An 18,090-nucleotide genomic window follows, 5' to 3' on the forward strand; every position below is an offset into this window, starting at 1 on the left:
GGCGTCTGATTCTGGCGTCACTTCCCCTCCCGCGATGGCGGCACAGGGAGCTGCTGCGGCGGTTGCAGCGGCGACTTCAGGGGTCGCGGGGGAGGGCGAGCCCGGGCCCGGGGAGAATGCGGCCGCTGAGGGGACCGCCCCATCCCCGGGACGCGTCTCTCCGCCGACCCCGGCGCGCGGCGAGCCGGAAGTCACGGTGGAGATCGGAGAAACGTACCTGTGCCGGCGACCGGATAGCACCTGGCGTAAGGGCGGGGCCCAGGGCCGGGGGCGGGGCGGAGCTCAGGGCCAGGGGGTGGGGCGGGGCCTGAGGACAGGCTCTCAGTGAGGCCAAGATCCGGGGGCTGGGAGTGGAGAGGAGGAGGGGCGGGGCTTGAGGAAAGAACTCCGCGTTCCGGGCGCTGAGAAACCAGCCGAGTTGTGGGAGGCTGTTGACCTTAAATTATGCCGAGCGACGCCTACAAACCCACTACTCAGGCCTTCACCAGGATTGTTCCCATTCCACTTCCTTGCCCAGTTTTAGGCTTCATTCCTTTTTCTTGCTAACGCTGGTTACTCACCCGTCTCTTGTCTCTGCGTCTTCTCTTTCCATTTGTCCCTGGCAGCCACCCGCAGAGAGAAGACCTTCCAGAAACAACAGGCTTCCCTTTCCTAATGTTCTGCTGCCTTCTCTCATTTTCAAAATTAACCCCAAACTCCTTAGAGTGGCATTCATTTTTGTGACCTCTCCAGTTTCTAGCCAACACTAGCAAAGGGCATTGCCAGGCCAGAAGACACTGTGCCCTCTGAAGACCACACGCCCTTTACCACCTGTGCCCTTTGCTTGGAATGCTTTTTCTTCCCTTTCTCCTTGTTTGCCTGCCTAGCTCCTACTCATCCTCTTAGCTTCATATCCTTTGTGATGTCATCCTTGATTCCCCTTCAGGCAAAGTGAGTGGTTCCGTTCTCTGTGTTCCTGCAACATTTTTTTCATACCTCAGTCATAGTTTTTGTAACATTATGTTGTAATTTTCTCTCTCTGTCTTCCTCCATCATACTGGGAACTTCTGGAGGGCAGCACTTCTTGTGATTCATCACTGTGTCCTCTGTACCCCGCAACAACACAGCATAGGGCCAGACACGTAGTGGTTGCCTTACTCATTTATTGAATGCTCTGCTAATTGTCAGGTGCGCTGCTAAAAATTTTGGAGGCATTAACTCACCTTCTAAGGTTGGCACTATTATCCCTTTTGTCTTTTTTTTTTTTTTTTGAGACAAGATCTCGCTCTGTCACCCAGGTGGGAGTACCATGGCACGATGACAGCTCACTGAAGCCTAGACCTTCTAGGCTCAAGTAATCCTCCCACCTCACCCTCTCAGAGTGTTGGGATTACTGGCATGAGCCACTGTGCCCAGCTGTTATCCCTTTACACAGATGAAGAGACTGAGGCTCAGAAAGATGGAATAACTTGCTCAGTTACACATAGCTAGGAAGTAGGGAGCTGGAATTTTATGTATATTTTTTTTGTTTGTTTTTTTTTGTTTGTTTGACATGGAATCGCTCTCTGTTGCCAGGCTGGAGTACAGTGGCACCATCTCGGCTCGCTGCAATCTCTGCCTCCCGGGTTCAAGCGATTCTCCTGCCTCAACCTCCTGAGTAGCTGGGACTACAGTTGTGCGCCACCACACCCAGCTAATTTTTGTATTTTTAGTAGAGACGAAGTCTCATCATGTTGGCCAGGATGGTCTTGACCTCTTGACCTCGTGATCCACCCACCTTGGCCTCCCAAAGTGCTGGGATTACAGGCGTGAGCCACGATGCCCAGCCCTGGACTTATACATTAATGTAGGCTATCTTAATCCAGAGCCAGCACTCATGATCCCTGAACAAATGAACAACTGAGGGTATATGGTAAAATGAGCATTGAATTTAGAGTCAGACTTAAATTCAGTTAAGTATTAGCTCTTACCACTTTTCAAATCTGTGACCCTGGGTAAGCCTCAGTTTTGTTTTGTTTTTTGGGGTTCTTTTTTTTTGAGACAGAATCTTGCTCTTGTCACCCAGGCCACAGTGAAGTGGTACAATCTCAGCTCACTGCAACCTCTGCCTCCTGGGTTCAGGCAATTCTCCTGCCTCAGCCTTGCCTCCCGGGTTCAAGCAATTTTCCTGCCTCAGCCTCCCGAGTGGTTGGGATTACAGGTGTGTGCCACCACGCCTGGCTTTTTTTTTTTTTTTTCGTCTTTTTGGTAGAAATGGGGTTTTGCCATGTTGACCAGGCTGGTCTCAAACTCCTGGCCTCAAGTGATCTGCCTGTCTCGGCCTCCAGAAGTACTGGGATTACAGGTGTGAGCCACACACCCAGCCAGTTATTTTCTCATTCGTAAAATAAGAATAACAGCCCCAACCTGATCCACCTCACAGTTGTGGCAGCGATTGAGTAGAATGGCAGAGGTGGACCAGTGAGGTTAGCTGATGTGTGGCCCTGGACTCTGGAAACTGCTTCTCAGTGTGCAGGATTCCTTTTGTTCCAGCCTTACCTTCCTGATGACCCTAGCCTTTTTCCATCACAGATTCTGCTGAAGTGATCCAGTCTCGAGTGAACGACCAGGAGGGCCGAGAGGAATTCTATGTACACTACGTGGGCTGTGAGTGGCTTGGCACATCTGGGCGTGGGTGTGGGGAGTTGGGTGCCCTGGCAGCACTCTTATGGCCCCATCCTTACAGTTAACCGGCGGCTGGACGAGTGGGTAGACAAGAACCGGCTGGCGCTGACCAAGACAGTGAAGGATGCCGTGCAGAAGAACTCAGAGAAGTACCTGAGCGAGCTCGCAGAGCAGCCTGAGCGCAAGATCACTCGCAACCAAAAGCGCAAGCATGATGAGATCAACCATGTGCAGAAGGTCCGGATCCCTTCCCATCCACGGGCCCAGGAGGCCAAGCTGCCTCTGCCAGCTCCCTTGGGTCTCTCGGGCCCCAGTGCCAAAACCATAGCAGATCCCATTTCTTAAGCTCCTGTAGTGTGTCAGGGACTTTACCTACTTCCTCTTACTTACTTTTCATAGGTAAGAAAACAGACTTAGAGAGGGTAAGGGCTTCGCTGCAGTCTCACAGCAAGGAAATGGCACAGCTGGGACTAGAACTCAGGCCTCCTGCACCGGTAGCCTCTTTTGTCTCCTAGTGGCTGTGTCTTAGTAGAAAAAATGACTTGAAGTTCAGTGGGAAAGACGAGAATGTTATTTGGCAGTTGCTATATCCAAGCACCCTGCCAAGTCCTGTATATGTATAAGCTCCTCAAATCCTTCCCAACAATTCAACACACAGGAATAGTTACTTTTTTGGTAGGTGAGGAAGCAGGCTCAGAGAGATTAAGTAAAATGCCCAAGGTCACACAGCTAGTAAAATGGTGGGCTGGAATTAGAATAATAATGCCGAACACTTGTTAGCCAGTGAGCAGAAGTATTAAGCTAAGCTAAGTGGATTTTTTGTGTTTTTTTGTGTTTTTTTTTTTTTTTTTTGAGACGGAGTCTTGCTGTGTCTCCCAGGCTGGAGTACAGTGGCATGATCTCGGCTCACTGCAACCTCTGCCACCTGGGTTCAAGCAATTTTCCTGTCTCAGCCTCCCAAGTAGCTGGGACTACAGGTGCCCGCCACCACGCCCATCTAATTTTTGTATTTTTAGTAGAGACGAGGTTTCGCCATATTGGTCAGGCTGGTCTCGAACTCCTGACCTCAGGTGATCCGCCCACCTCAGCCTCCCAGAGTGTTGGGATTACAGGTGTGAGCTACTGCACCCGGCCTAAGCTAAGTGTTTTAATACATGACCTCACTGACATTTCACAGCAGGCCTGTGAAGTAAGCGTGCAGAAGAGCTACAGATAAGTTTAGGGACCCAGACAGGAATTAGATCTACCAGCTAGATTGTGCTACCTCAGAGCCAGAGGCCTTAGCAATGATTTTGGTTTTTTTCTTAAGAGACGGGAGTCTTGATGTGTTGCTCAGGCTGGACTTGAACTCCTGGGCTCAAATGTTCTTCCTGCCTCAGCCTCCTAAGTAGCTGGGACTACAGGAGTGCATCCCTGTACCTGCCTTGGTTTTTTCTTGTATTGATACATAATAGTTGTACATATTATTGTTATTTTTTTTTTTGAGACAGGGTCTTACTCTATCGTCTAGGCTGAGTGCAGTGGCACGATCATGGCTCACTTCAGCCTCAACCTCCTGGGCTCAAGCAATCATCCTGCCTCAGCCTCCTGAGTAGCTGGGACCATAAGCAAGTGCCACCATGCCCAGCTAATTTTTTATTTTTTTGTAGAGACGGGATCTGCTATGTTGCCCACACTAGTCTCAAACTCCTAGTCTCAAGCGATCCTCTTGCCCACCAAAGTGCTGGGATTACAGGTGTGAGCCACTGCGCCCGACCAAGTCTCAGTTTCTAAATTTATAAAATTACAATCAGGAGTGCAAACCAGAGCAAGATTTGTCAAAGTCTCCAGACACCCAGACATTTGTTACTTTCAGCCATTGCAGCTTCATCCTTCTGAGTACATGAGTTCAGTGGGCAAGCCCAACATTTAAATTTCTTTAAATGGAAGAAAGAAAGTGGATAAGAAAGTGTTGCACTTTATTAAGGGTAGGTATTGTTTTGAGAAGCTTTTATTTCACACCCAATAAAAGTGTGCAGGATTCCTCTTGTTGCAGCCTTACCTTCCCAATGATCCTAGCACACACTTGTGTGTATATACAGACATATCAACAGATTTACAGTGCCAAGTGTACTTCCTACTGTGGTGTGATTTAAAAAATTGAAATACCCTAAACTGGAAGAACTCCTCAAGGTCTAAACTGCCCAATCGATCTTCCTATTATAATGGAAATGTTCTATACCTGTACTATCCAGTACAGTAGCCACTAGCCACATGTAGCTGTTGAGCACTTGAAATGTGTCTAGTGTGACTAAGAATTAAGAATTTTAGCTGGGTGCCGTGGCTTACGCCTGTAATCCCAGCACTTTGGGAGGCCGAGGCGGGTGGATCACGACGTCAGAAGATCGAGACCATCCTGGCTAACATGGTGAAACCCCGTCTCTACTAAAAAATACAAAATAATTAGCCGGGCGTGGTGGCCTGCACCTGTAGTCCCAGCTACTCGGGAGGCTGAGGTAGGAGAATGGTGTGAACCCAGGAGGCAGAGCTTGCAGTGAGCCGAGATCCTGGGCTCACTCCAGCCTGGGCGACAGAGTGAGACTCTGTCTCAAAAAAAAAAAAAAAGAATTTTAAAATTATGGGTGTGGTGGCTCACACCTGTAATCCCAACACTTTGGGAGGTGGAGGTGGGTGGATCACTTGAGGTCAGAGGATTGAGACCAGCCTGGCCAACATGGCCAAAACCCATCTCTACTAAAAATACAAAAATTAGCCGGGCGTGGTGGTGCACACCTGTAATCCCAGCTACTTAGGAGGCTGAGGCAGGAGAATCAATCGCTTGAGCCCAGGAGATGGAGGTTGCAGTCAGCCAAGATCACACCACTGCACTCCATCCAGCCTGGGTGTCTGAGCAAGACTGTCTCAAAAAAAAAAATGTTTTTTTTAATTATCTTTTTTTAAAAATTTTTATTTATTTTTATTTTTTTGAGACAGAGTCTCACTCTGTCAACCAGGCTGGAGTGCGGTGGTGCGATCTCAACTCACTGCAACCTCCGCCTCCCAGATTCAAGTGAGTTTCCTGCCGCAGCCCCCCAAGTAGCTGGGACTACAGGCACGCACCATCATGCCCGGCTATTTTTTGTATTTTTAGTAGGATAGGGTTTCACCATGTTTGGCCTCAAACTCCTGACCTCAAGTGATCCGCCTGCCTCGGCCTCCCAAAGTGCTGAGATTACAGGTGTGAGCCACCACGCCCAGCCAAAATTTTCATTTTTTGAGACAGAGTCTCACTCTGTTACCTAGGCTGGAGTACAGTGGCGAGCTCTCGGGTTACTGCAACCTCCGCCTTCCTGGCTTAAGCAAGTTTTGTGCCTCAGCCTCCCAAGTATCTGAGATTACAGGCATGTGCCACCACACAGCTAATTTTTTTTTTATTTTTAGCAGAGATGGGGTTTCGCCATGTTGGCCAGACTGGTCTGGAACTCCTGGCCTCAAGTGATCTTCCCACCTCGGCCTCTCAAAGTGCTGGGATTACAGGCGTGAGCCACCACGTTTGGCTGAGTATAATTTTAAATAGCCCTATGTGACAAGTGGCTACTCTATTGGACAGTGTAGATCTAAGATTAATTCCTCAACTATTTTGCACTCAACAAAGACATACCTCTGAGCTGGCAACCAGCAGGGTGGATAACGGGCCAGTGGTGATAAAATCAAAGAATAGGTAATGAAACAATCATCCAGTTAACAATCAGCAAGGTTCTTCAGAGCCTAATTAATGTTTAATTCTAAATAAATTGCAACAATTAAGAAAAGTAGTGTTTTTGTAGTTCTTTATTGCATTTGCAGAAGAGCACTGTATTTTGTGAGAATTGGGAAATGTGTTTTAAAGAGATGTGTGAGGAGGAAAATCTTTCTTCCTCATCTTTACAGTGGTTAGATTCAGAATTGGACAGACCAGGGGCCCATGCCCGACTCTGCTGAATACCAGTTCTGTGACCTTGGGCAAGTGACCTCACCTCTTTGTGCCTCAGTTTTCTCTCATACAACAGGGACAATGAGCACTCTTATTTCAAAGGCTCATTGTGAGGACAAAATGAAATAATGTCGGCTGGGTGCAGTGGCTCGTGCCTGTAATTCCAGCACTCTGGGAAGCTGAGATGATTGGATCATTTGAGGTCAGGAGTTTGAGATCAGCCTGGTCAATATGATGAAAACCTGTCTCTACTAAAAATACAAAAAGAGGCCAGGCGTGGGCGGATCATGAGGTCAGGAGTTGGAGACCAGCATGGCCAACATGGTGAAACCCTGTCTCTACTAAAGATACAAAAAATTAGCTGGGTGTGATGGTGCACACCTGCAATCCCAGCTACTTGGGAGGCTGGGGCAGGAGAATCGCTTGAACCCAGGGAGGCGAGGTTGCAGTGACGTGAGATATTGCCATTGCACTCCAGCCTGGGTGACAGGGCGAGGCTCCATCTCAAAAAAAAAAAGAAAAAAGGCTATGGCTCACGCCTGTAATCCCAGCACTTTGGGAGGCCAAGGTGGGTGGATCATCTGAAGGTCAGGAGTTCAAGACCAGCCTGGCCAACATGGGGAAACCCCATGTCTACTAAAAATACAAAAAATTAGCCGGGCTTGCTGGTGGGCGCCTGTAATCCCAGCTACTTGTGACGCTGAGGTGGGAAGATCGCTTGAACTCAGGAGGTGGAGGTTGTAGTGAGCCAAGATTGCACCATTGTACTCCAGCCTGGGCAACAAGAGCAAAATTTCATCTCAAAAAACAAAATAAATTAGCCGGGAATGGTAGCAGGCACATGTAGTCTCAGCCACTTGGGAGGCTGACGCAGGAGAATCACTTAAGCCCAGGAGGCAGAGGTTGTGGTAAGCTGAGATCTCGCCACCGCACTCCAGCCTGGGCGACAGAGTGAGAGTCTATCTCAGAAAAAAAAAAAATAATAATGTCTATGCCGTGCTTGCCACTTGTAATAAATGGCAGCTCGCTAGTCCCCGAGGGTAAGGGACCTAACCTTGCCCTGCCTGTTTACTACTCTGTAAAATTGAAATAACGCAGCTGGGCGCAGTGGCTCACGCCTGTAATCAGCACTTTGGGAGTGTGAGGCTGGTTGATCACCTGAGGTCAGGAGTTTGAGACCAGCCTGGCCAACATGGCGAAACCCCATCGCTACTAAAAATACAAAAATTACCTGGATGTGGCGGCATGTGCCTGTAGTCCCAGCTACTTGGGAGGCTGAGGCAGGAGAATTGCTTGAACCTGGGAGGCGGAGGTTGCAGTGAGCCGAGATGGTGCCACTGTACTCCAGCCTGAGCAACAGAGTGAAACTCCGTCTCAAAAAAAAAAAAAAAAAAGAAATAAGAACACTCTATGTAAGGGTTACTGAAAGGATTAAATGAGGCCATATAAGCATATAAGCACAGTGCTTTGTGGAGGGGGTTCTGGGTAAAGCGCTGGCTCCTTCCTCCCTTCTCAGCTACAGGTCGGCCTCATCTGCGCTGGTATAGGTCATGGGCTGTCTTGGGTCCCTCCTCCATTGTCAGGCTGTACTGGGTTCCTCCCACAGGGTCTGGCCTAGGAGCAGGATGTGTTGTGAGTGTGGTGTGACTCTTAGTCTCTGCTTTCTAAGGGCTTGAAAAATAGAGGAACCCAGATGGGCATACTTGGACAGTGTTGCCCTGTCGACCACTTCTCACTGAACTTGGGAAGGAGGGAATGTTTTCTGGATGGGAAGAATCCAGTCAGGCCTCCTGGAGGGGGTGGTAAGAATCTCGAGCCTTGAAGGATGGGAGAGCACAATAACGACAGTGACACAGAATAGATCACAAAGCATCATGGACTTACCTGACTCGTGCTCCGTGCCAGGCTGAGGAAGCGTTCTCTGCTGGCAGTGAGAGAAGGAAGGGCATTCTCCAGGTAGAAGGAGCTGTTTGGGCAGAAGCATGAAGGCCGCAAAAAGGGGGCTGCTGATAGCAATGAGGAGGCTGGGGCTGGAGGCAGGGAATCTGAGGAGGCCTAGTAAATTGTCCAGACCTGAGATGGGGCCATGACTATCTGGAGCAGGACAGAGAGGAGAATTCCAGAGAGGGCCCATTTCCAGAGATGTCAGAAGTAGACTCGACATCCGCTGTGTTAGGACTTGGCCAGGCCGAGGGAGAGGGAGTAGTCTGAGGCAAGCCTAGTTATGGGTCTTGGACATTGGGACCAAGGGTGATGTTCCCAGTAAAATGAGCAACCCAGGAGGAGGCGCAGGTTTGCAGGGAGGAGTGTTGAGGTCCTTTCTGCACATCTTGAGTCTGCTGTCCCTGTGGGAGGGACCTCTGGGGCAGTCCCATGGGCAGGCAGGGTCTGGTGCTCAGGAAAGGGGTCCAGGCACATCGGGGAGGTAGTAACAGTTCTTATGGTGGGCCTGGAAGGCAAATCTGTTATTTCATTTGAGTCTCACAACTTTGGCAGAGCTGGATTGCCCCCCATCGTGCTGCTGAAGCCCCTATCCTGATCCTAACCCTGTTCATCTGGCAAAAGGTCCAAACTTGGACATCAGGGATGTCTGGGATATCGGGGGTGGGGCGGGTGGGTGTGAGAGGAGTCTGGACCAGCTGGCTTCAGAACCAAGTCAGATAGGTTAGCTATTGGTGTAGTTATTATTGCCATCCAGGAATGAGGTCTGGTAGACAGCAGGGAAGCCTTGTGGGTCCTGACGGGGGAGGGACAGCCTGGTCACCACTTCTGTTCACCTCTGCCCACTTTTCTTTCCTGGCCCAGACTTATGCAGAGATGGACCCCACCACAGCAGCCTTGGAGAAGGAGCATGAGGCGGTAAGTGGGGCTGGGAAGCTGCCTGCAGGTCCCCCATCTCCCCTTGTCGAGGAGCCCCTGCTGAGCCGTGCACTGTGCCCCGCTCCCACCCTGCCTGCAGATCACCAAGGTGAAGTATGTGGACAAGATCCACATCGGGAACTACGAAATTGATGCCTGGTATTTCTCACCATTCCCCGAAGACTATGGGAAACAGCCCAAGCTCTGGCTCTGCGAGTACTGCCTCAAGTACATGAAATATGAGAAGAGCTACCGCTTCCACCTGGTGAGGCTGGGCCGGCCGGGCTGAGCTGGGCAGGGGCCTGGTGAGACGCAGAGGCAGGCATGGAGGCTGAGGGCGGCTGCACCGGCAGCTCCAGGGAGGAGACAAGCCCAGAGGAGCAAGTACACGGAAGAGCTGCTGAGGGTCAGGAGGCCTGGATTCCAGGCCTGGCTTTGCTGTTGCTGGCAGGGTGACCTTGCCAACTCCAGACCTCAGCTTCCTTTTCTCTGGAATGGGGACAGTAACTCACCCCCATCAGGTCTTTTGCCAAGGCCAGCCCCATCCCAGGAAGCACACATAGCCCCTGGCAGTGGGACCTTAAGTGTGGACGAAATTGGGGGCTGTCAGGAAGGGACGCTGTCATCACTGACACAGTGGGCTGCTTCCCGAAGTGTGGAATCTGAAGTGAATAGGTGTGGTTTAGGGAAGCCATTGTCATGGATGGGTCTCTCCAGAGCCAGGCCCACAAAGACTCAGAACCCATCTGCGCTGTGTGATGTTTGCATTTCTGTGCCTGGGCCTTGGTCTGTAAAAGCAGGATCGCTTTCCTAAGGCTGCTGGGAGGATTACTCGATGTAGGTGAAGTGTTGAGGGGGGAAACAGAGAGGCAGAGACTTGCTCCAAAGCACGCAGTGGTGGGGTGGGGACCTCCTAGCAGAGAACATATGGGCAGCGAACCTGTTCTCTTGTCCCCCACCAGGGTCAGTGCCAGTGGCGGCAGCCCCCCGGGAAAGAGATCTACCGCAAGAGCAACATCTCTGTGTACGAAGTTGATGGCAAAGACCATAAGGTGAGTGGGTGGCCAGGGGCTGGGGGAGGCCGGGGAGGCCCTGGGCACCTCATCACTACCAAAGGGGAGAGGGCAGCCTTAGCTGAGCCTCTATGGGCAGAATGCCTCTGAGGGGCCGGGCACTGCAGCTCACACCTGTAATCCTAGCACTTTTGGAGGCTGAGGTGGGCAGATTGCCTGAGCTCGGGAGTTTGAGAGCAGCCTGGGTAACATGACGAAACTCCTTCTTGACTAAAAATACGAAAAATTAGCCGGCGTGGTGGTGTGCACCTGTATTCCCAGCTACTCGGGAGGCTGAGGCACGAGAATTGCTTGAACCTGGGAGGCAGAGGTTGCAGTGAGCTGAGATTGTGCCACTGTACTCCAGCCTGGGCGTCAGAGTGAGAATCTGTCTCCAAAAAAAAAAAAGAAGGCGGCCTCTGAGGGCCTCCTAGCCTGGCACTAGGCCTATGGTTGGTGCATAGGAAACACAGGGCCCTGTGGTGGCCCCAGGACTCTTCTGCTGGTGGGGTTAGGTTCAAGCTTGGGTTGTTCTGGAACCCAGAGGAGATTTTCTAGCCTGAGGCTGCTTTTAGAAGGGCTTTCTCCTTCCGTTGGAAAGAAAGGTGTTTGTTTTTGCCTGGGAGGGGACTGCTTTGTGTGAAATTTCCTGCTGAGAGAGCTCTGTGGCTTTCAAGGGCTGAGTTCCTTGTTCCTGGCCCCGAATGACTTCAGCGGGGCAGGTTGGGGCCTTTGGGACCTGCCCTGCTGTTGTAGAGAACTTGGCCTTTGCCTTGTCAGTCTGGGAGGGTCTCGCCAAGTGTACTGGTTTCCCGCATATGGGCCATACAGCATAGGACGGAGAGGGCAGGCTTCAGAGTGGCTCCACTCACTACAGGGTGGCTCATGTTGCCCTGTCACCTTCCTCCCTGACCACAGACAAGTTACTTAACATGGTTTGTTCCTGTTTCCTTGTCCATAAGACAGGAGTCATAGTATTTACCTAGTTGTGTTGTTAGTGGAATAAGTGAGACCGCAAATGTCAAGTGTTCAGTGCAGTGCTTGGCACTAGTATGTGCTTAATAAACACGGGCCTTGTTATTATCGGTGACCTCTTGGGGCTTGATTAGCCTTGGACTCGGAGAATATGCAGGCTGAGCCCAGCTCTTGCCCTTGCTCTGCCTTCCTGAGCATGGCTGTGTGGAATAGCAGAAGGGCCCCCGCTGGAGATGTGGGGGTGCTTTCCAACTGCACTCTGCCAGCTTTGAGGCCCTGGGCAAGCACTTCCACTCTGGGAGCTTCAGCTTCCTCCTGAGTGAGATGGGCCTGCCAGTGCTGAGCTTGCACAGCTGCCGGGTTGGATGAGAGAGTGGCTGTGGTGTCATAAACCAGGGAGCCCCTTAGTCTGTGCCGTGAAGCCAAACTTGGTCCCATTGTCCCCCTCCTGGAGTGCGGCCAAGTGGACAGACAGGGCTCGAGGCTCCTCCATTCAGCAGATGTTTACCAGGTACCCAGCTTCATACTTAGCCTCGTGCTAGGCGCTGGGGACACAGCCATGAACAGGACAGTCTAAATTCCTGCCTCGGAGCCTCAGTTTCCCGAGCTGAAACAGAGTTAAGTCTGTGAAGACTGAAGCAGATCCTGCATGGAAGGCACCCAGCTCGTATTTGGCACTCGGAAGGGGTGGCCGGGCTTCGTCCAGCTCCGCTGGCACCTCCGAAGTGCTGTTGCTCTCTGATTTCCAGTTCCCTGTCGGTCAGAGGCTGACCGAAGACTCTTTCCAGTGTGAAATCCTTCTGGCCTGGCAAGGTGCCCACTTCGCGTGGGCTGGTGCTGGCCGCTGGAACCAGCTGGGTGGGGCCTGTGCCTGCCCCCTGAACCTGTCTCCCCCTCCTCAACCCTAGATTTACTGTCAGAACTTGTGTCTGCTGGCCAAGCTTTTCCTGGACCATAAGACACTGTACTTTGACGTGGAGCCATTCGTCTTTTACATCCTGACTGAGGTGGACCGGCAGGGGGCCCACATTGTTGGCTACTTCTCCAAGGTGCTGGGTCTGGAAACTCAGGGTGGGGAGGGTGGGGAGGGTGAAGGTGGGCACGAACAGAGAGGGGACAGAGCCTCCCCAGCAGCCCTGAGCACCCGCCTCCTGCAGGAGAAGGAGTCCCCGGATGGAAACAATGTCGCCTGCATCCTGACCTTGCCCCCCTACCAACGCCGCGGTTACGGGAAGTTCCTCATTGCTTTCAGTGAGTGGCTCCTGGCCTGTCTGGGAGGGGGAGACCTGTGGGGCAAGGGTGCCAGGGCAGGCTGGATCCTAAGTTCCTCTTTCTACTGCTGCCAGGTTATGAGCTCTCCAAGCTGGAGAGCACGGTCGGCTCCCCGGAGAAGCCGCTGTCTGACCTGGGCAAGCTCAGCTACCGCAGCTACTGGTCCTGGGTGCTGCTGGAGATCCTGCGGGACTTCCGGGGCACACTGTCCATCAAGGACCTCAGGTGAGGGGGCCTCCCGGGCCCTGGGGGCAGGACTTGTCCTGAGATGGGCCACGATCCTGCCTCCTCATACCCTGTCACCATCCTGGCCAGATCCCACAAGGGCACCATGTCTGGCATTTGCTCTCATCCCTTTTTGCAGCCAGATGACCAGCATCACCCAGAATGACATCATCAGTACCCTGCAGTCCCTCAATATGGTCAAGTACTGGAAGGGCCAGCACGTGATCTGTGTCACACCCAAGCTGGTGGAGGAGCACCTCAAAAGTGCCCAGTATAAGAAACCACCCATCACAGGTGGGTGGGGGGCTGCTGTGTGTCGGGGGCAGTGGGGGGAGTGTCAGTATGTGGACTGGTAGGAGTCAAGGCCTCCTTATTGCTGTCACATGATCCCAAACCAGTCAGACCAGCTCCCAGGATGGAGCCCGGGGCAGGCCTCTCATTCCTGGGCTTCCCTGCCCCTCCCCAGCACAGCCTGCCCTTTTGTTCTCACCTGGAGGAGGTGAAACTGGCCTGAGCCCAGAGCAGGGCAGCCAGGTGTGAGCTGGCCTGGCCCAGGCCCAGCCCTGCCTCCCACCCCTTCTCCCCACAGTGGACTCCGTCTGCCTCAAGTGGGCACCCCCCAAGCACAAGCAAGTCAAGCTCTCCAAGAAGTGAGCGGCCTGGCCCCTGCTGTCGGACCCGAGCCTCCTGGCTCCCAGCCTGTAAATATGTATAGACCTGTTTTGTCATTTTTTTAATAAAGTCAGTTCTGCTGGTGGCCCTGGACTTTGGAGGGGAAGGGGAGGCCAAGAGTGGATGTTCTTCATTTCACTTCACACATGCACGGCGAGTTGTGCTCAAACATTTTAATCATTTCTGCCCTGTTACTCCCACCCCAGATCCAAGCGCCAGCCCAGTTCCGGTGGGGGCTCAGTCCTCCGGAGTCCAGGAGTCAGGGCTCGGGGGCTCTCAGCGGCCAGTGGGCAAGATTGGGGCCTTTCCTGTTCTCGAAGCTGCACAAAGGCAGCCCCAGCCCAGAACACAGGGAGAGGGCAGAGAGATGTGCTCATCAGGCTGGGCAGGCGGGCCAGGAGCAGTCTTCCAGAAACAGGTGGGAGCCAGGGCTCATTTTCATAGCCAAGGGTCCCAGGAGCTCCCCAGGAGCTTGGCCAATGGGCTGGTCCATGGTGGGTGAGGGGCCAGAGGCTCTGGCCATTGCTACAGGCAGTAAAACTCCTGACTCGGTTATGGTCCCAAAGAGCACACCCAGAAGAATGGGCTCAAAGGTGAAGGTGGGGCCCCAGCCTCCCGCAGAGTCCTGAAGCAAGGAGTGGCTCAAGTCAGGCCCCGGGTCCAAAGGCCATCAGGGAAGGACCAGGCTCCTGTCCTTGAGTGTGATGCGTCCATCCTGGAAGCAGGGCCATCTCAGTGCTCACTGAGCCATGGGGAGAGGAGGCCCAGAGCCAGGCCCAGAGGCAGGAAAAGGATGGGCCTCAGCAAGCCCTGGGCTGGGGCAGAGCTGAAGGCCAGGCGGCTGCCGCAGAGGTTGCTGTCGGGCTGGGACTCCTGGGTTTGGGGCACCACACGAGGCTGGAGTCCTGTCGCCTTGCTTTGGATCCAGGAGGCATAGCTGGAGGCCAGAGTGTACACACCAGGCCTGTTGCGGGCCCCACAGGCATCACCCCAGCTCACAATGCCCGTCAGGTACCAGAGACCCTCCACAGGGCAGGAGAGTGGGCCCCCAGAGTCACCCTGAGGAGAGAAGCCACACAGCAGCCATCAGGACCAGGCCAGGCCTCCTTTCCCAAGTTGCACTGGTCATCTGCCCCCTGGGCCTGTGCTTACCTGGCAGGCGTCCTTGCCCCCCTCCACGTAGCCGGCACACACCATGTCCTCCTGGACAAAGTGCGGCTCCTCAGGCTTGGCGTCGATGTTGTACAGGCAGTTACACGTCTCACGACTGATCAGAGGTACCTCGAGTTGCTGCAGTGGCTTGGGCGTCAGGAGGCTCACTGTGGGGGTAAAAGAGGCTTACCCTGGGTCCCTCCCCGAGTCAGGTGCCCCTCCACACCTCTAGGCACCCAGTGTCCCATCTCACCTGAGGGGGCCACATGGCCCCAGCCAGTGACAGTGCAGTGGAGGCCGTTGGGGAAGGAGGCGTTGGCTGCAGGGAGGCAGATGGGCCGGATGTAGCGGGAGAAGTTGACGGGGCTGCTGAGTTGGAGGAGTGCAATGTCGCCCTGGGAGCCCTCCTGGAGGTAGCTGGGGTGGGGGATGATGTCCTTCAGGGTGCTGACCTTGGCGTCCTTGGAGTAGGAGTCCAGCTGGTGGGCCCCCAGCTTGACCTCATACTCTTCCTTGTGGTGCTCGCTGCAGGCAGGGGGCAAAGGCTGAGACCCAGGAGACCTCTCCTTGTTCCCCAACCCCCACTGCCAACCCCTGATTCTGATCAGTCCCTTTTAGGTCTCAAATTGCACCTTAGTTTTATCCTGTAACCTCTGACCCCTCACCTTCACTCCTAACTGGTCCTTCCATACTTAACTGACACTCTCAGATTCAAACCAAGAACCCCAACCTCTGACCTGGATTGACCTATGAACTTTGACCTCCAGCCCACTTTTGACTTTCACCATTTGGTACCTGGGGAAGCAGTGAGCAGCTGACAGCACCCACTGCTCAGACACGAGAGAGCCACCACACACATGGACGCCTTCATGGGTGATGCTGACCTGCCAGGGCCACTGACCGGCATCTGCACTGCTGCCACCTGTGATGCGTGCTTGGGGGGCCACACCGCAGGCGGCTGCCCAGGGAGGAAGGGAAGGGGTCAGGTTGTTAGCCTGGCCACTCCTATGCAGCCCAGGAGCTCTGATATAGAGTTTGGGAAGTGGGTTCACAGGAGTCAGCACCCCTTTGTCCCCTCCCAGGCGTGGGCAGTTCTGCCCCTTCTGTCCACTACCCATTACCTAATTCAGGTCTCATGACAGCTTCTCTCCTTGCAAGCCTTCCGTCCATCCCGCCCCTTACAAGTCTGAAGATTTTCATAAACCCCCAATCTGACCAGGCCACAGCCCTGCTTAAACCCTTCCTTGGCTCCACGCGGCCCTTAAGATACATTCCAGACAGACCATGGCACCACCATCGGACCCAGCCGTCCCCTCTGGACCCTTCAGTCGTGTACATCAGGCCACACACTTGTTTACCCGGGACCTTGGCTGATCCAGGTCACTCTACCTGGTATGCCCTTCCCCATCCTTACTGTCTGGCAAACTTCCCTTTGCCTGTGGATGCTTGATTGGAACAGCAGCCCCTCTGTAAACAGGCAGGCTTCTGTTGGCTGAGCTGGGCATTGCCTCCGAGCCCAGCACCCCCCCACCTCCACCGTGCTCCCCGATGCTGCTCAGTCTCATAATTGTTCCAGAGTCTACAACTGTGTCTGTTTCCACCACACCAATCTGCGCATTCCCTAGGGGCAGATTCTCATGTCTGCAGTGCCTGTGGCGTTGTGGGCATATATTCAACAAACCAACAGCAGAACTGGGCTCCCGTGACATGAATGTCTAGTTTCCAGGACAGCCCCAGCCCCACCCCCATCGAGGCCACTTTGGAGCGGAGCCCAACTGCTCTTCACAAAGTCATCTAGGAGCAGAGAAAACTGCATTCCAGATCCTTCTCTCCCTTATCATCATGACAATAGCCACTATTTAGAGAGCCTAGCGGCTGTGCCAGGCCCTGGAGGGGCTTTCGCTTCTTCATCTCCCTGCATCCTCTCCACAGCCCCAGGAGACGGACATGACCAGCTTCATTTTAGAGGTGAGGAGTCTAAGGCTTAGAAAAGTGGGGGGACTTGGCCAATGACACACAGCCAGTGCATGGGGAAGCCAGGATTGAAAGCCGGTCTGACTCAGAGCTGGGTTGGGTGCCTTCCAAGAAAGGAGACCCTTGGTTTGGTTCCCTCAAAACCACCTCGAGGACAGGAACGGTGGCTCACACCTGTAATCCCAGCACTTTGGGAGGCCAAGGCAGGAGGATCGCTTGAGCCCAGGAGTTCAAGACCTGTCCGGCCAACATAGTGAGACCCACATCTCTACCAAAAAAAAACAAAAACAAAACAAAACACAACTAGCTGGGTGTGGTGGCATGCACCTGTAGTCCCAGCCACTAGGGAGGCTGAGGTGGGAGGATCACGTGAGCCCGGGAGGCTGGATCACCGAGGCTGCAGTGAGCTGTGATCGTGCCACTGCACTCCAGCCTGGGTGACGACAGACCCAGACCCTGTTTCAAAAGACAAAACCAAACCAAAAAAACCACCTCGATTGCCCCACTTTGGGAGTCAGACGTGGATCTGAATCCCAGCTGCACCTTCACTGGCAGTGTGCCCTGGGCAAGTCCCTGCTTCTCTGCCTGTAAGGTGAGGGCTACAACCCCCCACTCTGGGAGCCCTAAGAGAATCTAGTTGGAAGGCAGCCCCGCTGAAGGCCAGGCACTGGTTAAACCCCAGGGGAATCCGATCCAAGTCACCTCCCCCTCCCCTCCTCCCTCTCCGAGGAAAGTCTCACCTTCTGCCCCTTCCGCTCCTAGAAAGAAAGAGAAAGAGAAATAGGAGGAGTGAGTAGGGAAGACTTGGGTTCCCTGACCCCTTAGTACCCACCACTGCTTCAGAGGGCTGGCCCCTTCCCTGCCAAGGTGGGAAAGGGAGGCCAAGAGCTAGGGAGGCCGGGGGTTTTCTTGGGCCCCAGACAAGGGCGCACCCCAGAAAATGATCACACCGGCTCCCTCCAGTGCATTGTCCCCACCCTGCCCCCACGTCCTCACTTACCTGTCCCCGACCCGAGTAATCCAAGATACAGCAGAATGGCCACAGCCACCAGCTGTCCAGGCCCCAGGACCCCCTTCTGGGCCATGGCCCAGGACAAGGGCCCCTGGGGCAGACTCCAGGCACGCAAGGTAGGAAGCCTAGGGGTGGTGTCGAAGGCAGGACCCAGATGTTGGCTCAGAGGGAAGGATCCCAGAATCCGGGCTGGAAAGGGGCAGCAAGTGTCCAAGGCTGGCCTCTAAGGCAGGGAGCGGCCGCAACGGGAGACGCCTGGAGTATCCGCAGCGAGCAGTGTGGACGAGTCACCAGCACCGTCT

General features: G+C 53.6%; 2 protein-coding genes across 3 annotated transcripts; one reads left to right on the plus strand and one right to left on the minus strand.

The window, feature by feature from the left end:
- Positions 1-13,735, plus strand: KAT8 (lysine acetyltransferase 8). Of its 2 annotated transcripts, XM_054454339.2 has the most exons (11): positions 1-245; positions 2,551-2,625; positions 2,705-2,880; positions 9,401-9,454; positions 9,555-9,719; positions 10,417-10,506; positions 12,390-12,530; positions 12,639-12,732; positions 12,828-12,978; positions 13,118-13,272; positions 13,568-13,735. In XM_054454339.2, exons 1-11 carry the CDS (start codon positions 35-37, stop codon positions 13,630-13,632), a joined length of 1,377 nt encoding a protein of 458 aa, XP_054310314.1. In that variant the 5' UTR covers positions 1-34; the 3' UTR covers positions 13,633-13,735. The 2 variants fall into 2 exon arrangements, with proteins under 2 accessions (XP_054310314.1, XP_063510349.1); XM_063654279.1 differs by lacking the exon at positions 9,555-9,719.
- Positions 13,736-13,793: 58 nt separating this feature from the next.
- On the minus strand, positions 13,794-18,090 carry PRSS8 (serine protease 8). The gene is made up of 6 exons (XM_054454340.2): positions 17,777-18,090; positions 17,517-17,534; positions 15,598-15,760; positions 15,056-15,327; positions 14,803-14,969; positions 13,794-14,709 (listed from the first exon to the last, which is right to left on the minus strand). Exons 1-6 carry the CDS (start codon positions 17,859-17,861, stop codon positions 14,383-14,385), a joined length of 1,032 nt encoding a protein of 343 aa, XP_054310315.2. The 5' UTR covers positions 17,862-18,090; the 3' UTR covers positions 13,794-14,382.

This window comes from Pongo pygmaeus, chromosome 18 (genome assembly GCF_028885625.2).
Source record: "Pongo pygmaeus isolate AG05252 chromosome 18, NHGRI_mPonPyg2-v2.0_pri, whole genome shotgun sequence".
Classification (NCBI taxonomy): domain Eukaryota; kingdom Metazoa; phylum Chordata; class Mammalia; order Primates; family Hominidae; genus Pongo; species Pongo pygmaeus.